This window comes from Myotis davidii, unplaced genomic scaffold (assembly GCF_000327345.1).
Source record: "Myotis davidii unplaced genomic scaffold, ASM32734v1 scaffold2370, whole genome shotgun sequence".
Classification (NCBI taxonomy): Eukaryota; Metazoa; Chordata; class Mammalia; order Chiroptera; family Vespertilionidae; genus Myotis; species Myotis davidii.
In genome coordinates, this window is record NW_006282189.1 from 361,942 (window position 1) to 368,217 (window position 6,276).

The 6,276-nt window shown below is 42.9% G+C and overlaps 2 protein-coding genes across 2 annotated transcripts in view; one reads left to right on the forward strand and one right to left on the reverse strand.

The window, feature by feature from the left end:
- Positions 1-4,211, forward strand: part of DDX17 (DEAD-box helicase 17) — a 28,255-nt gene extending 24,044 nt beyond the window's left edge. The window contains exons 13-14 of the mRNA XM_015568855.1: positions 38-280; positions 1,200-4,211. Coding sequence (XP_015424341.1) covers positions 38-280; positions 1,200-1,705 — 749 coding nt within the window. The 3' untranslated portion in view covers positions 1,706-4,211. The remainder of the gene's footprint in view (positions 1-37; positions 281-1,199) is intronic.
- KDELR3 (KDEL endoplasmic reticulum protein retention receptor 3) overlaps positions 4,201-6,276 on the reverse strand; it is a 5,176-nt gene continuing 3,100 nt past the window's right edge. Inside the window, exons 3-4 of the mRNA XM_006752739.2 lie at positions 5,861-6,113; positions 4,201-4,991 (exon numbers count right to left, since the gene is read on the reverse strand). Of these exons, the coding sequence (XP_006752802.1) occupies positions 4,951-4,991; positions 5,861-6,113 (294 nt within the window). The 3' untranslated portion in view covers positions 4,201-4,950. The remainder of the gene's footprint in view (positions 4,992-5,860; positions 6,114-6,276) is intronic.

Consider the following 6,276-nt stretch of genomic DNA (forward strand, 5'->3'; position numbering starts at 1 on the left):
CGTCCACCTACACACTGACTCACCGCTGGCTTGGAAGATGTGGAAGATGTCAAGTTTGTGATCAACTATGACTATCCAAACAGCTCCGAGGATTATGTGCACCGCATTGGCCGAACAGCCCGCAGCACCAACAAGGGCACTGCCTACACCTTCTTCACCCCGGGAAACCTCAAGCAGGCCAGGGAGCTGATCAAAGTGCTGGAAGAAGCTAATCAGGCTATCAATCCCAAACTGATGCAGCTGGTGGACCACAGAGGAGGCGGCGGAGGAGGGGGTAAGGGTAAGTCCTGGAGTTTTCCAGGTACTGCCAAGGTATCTTTTTGTATTCATTGTGCTTTCCTTTTTTAATTCTGTGAAGGCTTTAATTAAGTATGCTGCTCAGTAACAAAGGACAGTGCTTAATAGTTTTTATAATCCCTTCTGAGTAAAACAGTGTGATGGTCCTACATTTCCAGCATATTATTTCTGTGATAATATAAAATTGACCTTTGTATTTTTAAGTACCTGGTGTATGTTCAAAATTAAGTTGAATTATGGCTACTTTAACACCTAATTTTACACCATTGTGTGGTGGTAGAGCAGGCAAAGTTATTGGATCTAAAAATTAGTATCAAAATATACTAGAATCTACACCTCCTGACTACCATTTTGGTATCCCTCCCCCCCCCACCCCCCCCAGCTTATTGCATGCATATCTAAGCTGTACATTGGGATTACCTGAGAGGTTTATATATACAGGTTTTGAGCTTTAGAATTGAGCTAGGAACCTGAGCATCTTTCCTAAAGCTTGTGAGGTGCTTCTGATGCAGTTAGGACCATAAAGCAATACTTGAGAACCACTATGCACTAGTAGAGGGTCCCTTCTTTCGTGGTGGTATGAGCTTAGCTGCTTGTCTTTTTTTTAATCCTATGGTAAGTCACATACCTCTTTGCCATTGTTCCTACATTTTTAAGATTTTGCTTCTTAGTAATCCTCAAGTAAATACAGTTTCTAAATGGATAGGAAGTTGAGTTCTTTGTGTTTACCATTCTTTTGACTATGTCTCATTAAAGATTCAAATTAAAGTACTGATTTGGAGGCTGGGCTAGTTAAATATCAAGAAAGAATGTTGAATACTTTTGTACCTAGTAGAACATTTACATGTGGTTATGTTTTCATCATAAGTCTGGCATTAAAAATTCATTGTATCCTTCATCAGGAGGTCGTTCTCGATACCGGACCGCTTCTTCAGCCAATAACCCCAATCTGATGTATCAGGATGAGTGTGACCGGAGGCTTCGAGGAGTAAAGGATGGTGGCCGGAGAGACTCTGCAAGCTATCGGGATCGTAGTGAAGCCGATAGAGCTGGTTATGCTAACGGCAGTGGCTATGGAAGTCCAAATTCTGCCTTTGGAGCACAAGCAGGCCAATACACCTATGCTCAAGGCACCTATGGTGCAGCTGCTTATGGCACCAGTGGCTATACAGCCCAGGAATATGGCGCTGGCACTTACGGGGCTAGTGGCACCACCACAGCTGGGAGAAGTTCACAGAGCTCTAGCCAGCAGTTTAGTGGGCTAGGCCGGTCTGGGCAGCAGCCACAGCCACTGATGTCACAGCAGTTTGCACAGCCTCCTGGAGCTACCAGTATGATAGGTTACATGGGGCAGACTGCCTACCAGTACCCTCCTCCTCCTCCTCCCCCTCCTCCTTCACGTAAATGAAACCACTCAGGTGGTAGTGACTTGTGCAGACTTACTACATTTAAAGGAACGCTGTCTTTCCCTTTTTTTTCTGTTCCCCTTCTCTTTTTAACCCCCCCCCCAACCATTGTGGTTTGTCTTTTATGCAGATTAGTTAGAATTCACTGCCACGTTTCTTCTGCCCGCCAAATTGTTCCAGTCTGTAATAGTTTTTGTAAAAAATACATATATATAGCTGACTGGAAGAGATCCCCCCCAACTTCTTGCATGTTGAGGATATTTGAGCTATTTTTCATCTTAAAAGAAAAAGCAAGGCATTAGGCCCTTTTTATGGGAGTCCTTTTTGTTGTCCTGAGTTGGGGGTGGGTGGGGAGGGTAAAGGGTTGAATTCTGCAGAAGAAGATGGCATCTGTGCTTCATATTGTTCCTATTACTGAGTTAAAAAACCAAGAGAGAGTTCCCCGCGTGTTTTCCAAAATCGGGTTTAATGTCTCCCAAGCTGGAACAGGCTTCCTCAGGCCTGATGAGTTTTTAAGACAGTGCTTTGCCATTGTCCTTTTGGCTGATTGCTTTTTAAGTGCATTCACAGTTTTGAAAAATTCCTAATTGGTTTTGTCTCCCAATCTGGCCTCCCCCTTCCCAGTGACTAAAAAATAATCATTTTAGTGTCAGGTTAGAAATTGAATTGCCAAGCCTGAGTATTTTAAGTGTATCTTTTAAATTAAAAACCCAAGTGTTTATTGCAATGGCTAAAAGGAGCGTCTCCGCATCTGGGTGGAAGCTGCCTATTTTTCTTCCCCATATAAACAGGGACCATCTGTGAAATTCATTTTCAGCCAGACAGCTGCTGCTCGCAGAATGAACATAAATGCTCGCTGGAAACTTACTTTATTAACCAGTTAAGTGCATTCACCTGCAGTGTAAAAACCACCTTTAATTATAAACAGTATACTCAGTGGGCAATTTTTTCTTTTCTTTTTTTTTTTTTTTAACTATAGCGCTAGAATAAAAGCAACTCTTTGCCAGCTACTCAGCCCTTTTGGCCAAGTTACCTTGAATAAAGAATCTTAAGGGTTTATTAGGAAAGAACTCTTACTCTCTTCATACTCTTGTCTGCTGTGCTTTGTAACAGCTGCGGGTGCAAATTTTCCTTGACATCCTTTTGCACTCAGCTTTCTACAGGTAGGTAGTGCTTACAAAAAGGTACCGAGGACTATAACCTAAGCCCTTTTCCTTTTCCTCCATCTGAAGGTAGGTGAGTTTGTCCCGTTCATGATAACATTGACTGTTTCACTGAGACTACCTGCAATAGGCCTGGAAAGACTTTTCTGCGCTCGTGGTCACTATAACAGTACAGGGAGATCAGACAGTCAGAAACCTGTCATCTAGTGTCAGACGTAATTAATGCTGTCATCAGTATTGCTCATTCACAGTGTAGTTGAAGGGGGAAGGGGCCACTGCATTTCTGGCTAAGGCCGGAGTGTGCTCATTTGTAAGATCCAAATATCTAAATACTTGAGATTTTTTGTTTTCCTTTTGAAATTAAGGGAGAGAGAAGGATTTGTTTCTGAGGTTCTGAAACTATGGTTGAATATACAACATACAGGTAGGTTGTGAGCATAAGTTGAAATATATGCATGTGAGATCTTTGCCCACCCCTACATCTCTCCCCTACTCCTTCCTTTTTTCTTAACTTCTTTTTCCCCCTTAATAGAAGTTGAGGCCGAAAGAGGGCAGTGGGCACGGGAGAAACATGGCACAACTGCTCTGTGCTTTTAAACCAAAGTGTTCTCTTCTTGCCCTCCTTAAAAAATGTTTGTGTTTGTTTAGGCACTGACCAGTCGATTGTAGGCATTTCTACATGAGAATTCTGATTTTTTTTTCCAAAACAGGTGCCACCAGAGGGGCTGTCATACTCACTTGCAGGTCTGAGAAGCGTCCCTTTTTAGGAAAGGTCTCTGGGCAAGCCAGCAATAAATGGTTTGTCTGTTGCTTGCCTCCCTTTTTTCCACCAGGGATATTGTAATCATATAGTCAAAATAGCATGTTCCAAATCCCAAAAGCTGTTGTGGCCTGAGCACAGCTGGAACCTAGCAGGGTTGTCCTGTATCTAGAGTAACCTTCTGCCTCTGCCTGACGCTCACAATTCAGGGTCAGCCTTAGCTTCAGAGCACAGGCAACAGGATCTCATTTGATGCTAGGTATGCGGTCATGGTTAAACTCACTTAGGGAAAGGATTTCAACATTAAGCTATGGGGCTGCTTCTCCCCAATCCCTCAACAATTCATTGTATGGAGTTCTGTCATCTCAAAGGTTGGTGGCTTTTGCTTGGGATCAGTGCTCTCTATTCATGTCCTTGCTGGTCTCTGAACACATTCCTGTTGCGTTAAGACTTGAAAGATTGTAGATGTGTGATGTCCCGGCACAGGATGCTAAGAGCTATGTTACTATTCTTAGTTTGTAAATTGTCCTTTTGATACCATCTTGTTTTCTTTTGTAGGTATAAATAAACACTGTTGACAATAAAGTGTGAGCTTTTTATTACGTAAAAATTGTGATTATAGCCAATGGTGGTCACCTTACATTTTTTTATTTGCTTCAAGACGGGTTGGGGATGGAAATTGCCTTAGTTATTAGCACCTAAAAATGTGAAAGGGAGGTGGGATTGATTGGTGTTAATGCAAATTTGAGTCACAAAGCAAAAAAACAAGACCTAGTAGGGTAAAAGGGCTTGGCTATGTTTCCTCATCAGTAAATGGTCGTCATGCTAACTGTACTGACCTAAGATTGTAACTGGGTTAAAGTATGCTGAGTGTGGAACTACAATGAGCCACAGTAAGACCTGAGTTGATTTTAAAGGTGAGCATGAAACTAAGTCTTGCCAGAGCTTGTAAATTTGGTGCTTTGTACTCAGAGGGACATCTTTCCAGATTGGGAATGCCGTAGCATGCCTCACACGAGGGCCTTACAGGCCATAGTTTATTTGACCCATTTGTGAGTTGGCCAACTAAGGTTTGATGTTCTTGTTGACATTAGAATATCAAATGTCACCATTTTTATGTAATTGGCCCAAGTGTTTTGTTACCTCTGTAAGGGAGGTATTGTTGATGAGGTCTTCTAGATAGAATGATCAGTGCTTTGCTGAAATCCATGCACACTGAGCAGTTTTCTGGCTTTCATTTTAACATTTGGTCTGAGTCTTGTGTTAAGTTGCTTGATAGAACATCTCAAATAGTTGACTTCATATCCTTGTTCTTTGAGGGCCCTCAAATTGGCATTGGAAGACTTAACTTCTTTCCTTTAAGGACTAGAAGAAAATAAGAGATGGGATATTATGTTCTTTCAGGAAAAAAACAACATACTGATGAGAGGACTCCTTTATAACTTTGTGCATAATCTTAGTATCTCTAATGCCCAGTTCACAGCTGTTCAGATGAAAAAGCCAAGAGGGGAACTTCACTGCAAGTTAACTACATCTCACTGACCCCCATCTTGGTTTCTGATACTCCCACCACTCCCTTACGCCCTAAGTTTAACACCTGATTCCTTTAGTCCACATCTCAAACATCAGTCCATCAGCAGTCCCTCATTCTATTCCCAAGAGAACTGTCCACTTCTCTCCACTGATGACTTCTTCCCAACCATTGCAGTTGCCTCTAAACTATCCTGCTTTGGCAGCTGGTGGATCGGTTTAAATCAGTGGTTGCCAACTGGTGGTCCATGAGGTCTGAGAGGTTGGCGACCGCTGGTTTAAGTGACTCCAACAGCAGCCCTTTGTAATCAGAATGCACTGCAAACCCCTCACCCTGGCCTATATGTCCTTGTGTGACTGATGCACTTGACCTCTGACATCCCCAGGTTTATAGATCTGGACCTGCTAGCCTTTTTGCACTAAGCGGAGTCTTGCCTTGGGGCTTACATAGTATATATAAGCTGTTCCCTATTTCCCAAATGTGCCTCATAGCAGTCTTGCCTATACACAGGGTTAGCACTGTACATACAGCATATCCCCTTTGTACTGGTTTTTTCATAGCACCATTTCCTGAAAATGCTTGGATATGTCTTCCCATTAAAATAAGCACCATGAGGGGCAGAGACTTGCCTCTGTTCACATTTCCATATCCACTCACACTGACCGGCAGGTGCCAGCAACACTGCTGTTCTCCCAACACCTACCTTTGGTCACGTACAAGTAGAAGAAGTCACAGTAGAAGATGGTTTGTACCACTCCAGACACCACTGCAATTTGGTCATAGAAGCCCTCAGTCTGGTACCGCCTGATCCAGTTAGCCAGGTAGAGGGCCCGGTACAGGCCCAGAAAGAACAGGTAGTGGGTGGTAATGGTCTCGGCCTCTCCAGTCTTGCTGATCATGAAGAGCTGGGGCAGGATGGCCACCGATTCCAGGTAGATGGAGAAAGTCCAGAGGATCTGGGCCAACGAGATAAGTGTCCAGAGGAGGTTGGTCAAGACCAAGAAGAGGCCCATCTCCTTAAAAGAATTTCTAAAATATGTTTACTGGAGAGAATACAGTGAAGTAAAAAATCATATTCTTACTTTTTAATGTATATCATCCAACCTCTTTAAAGAAGCT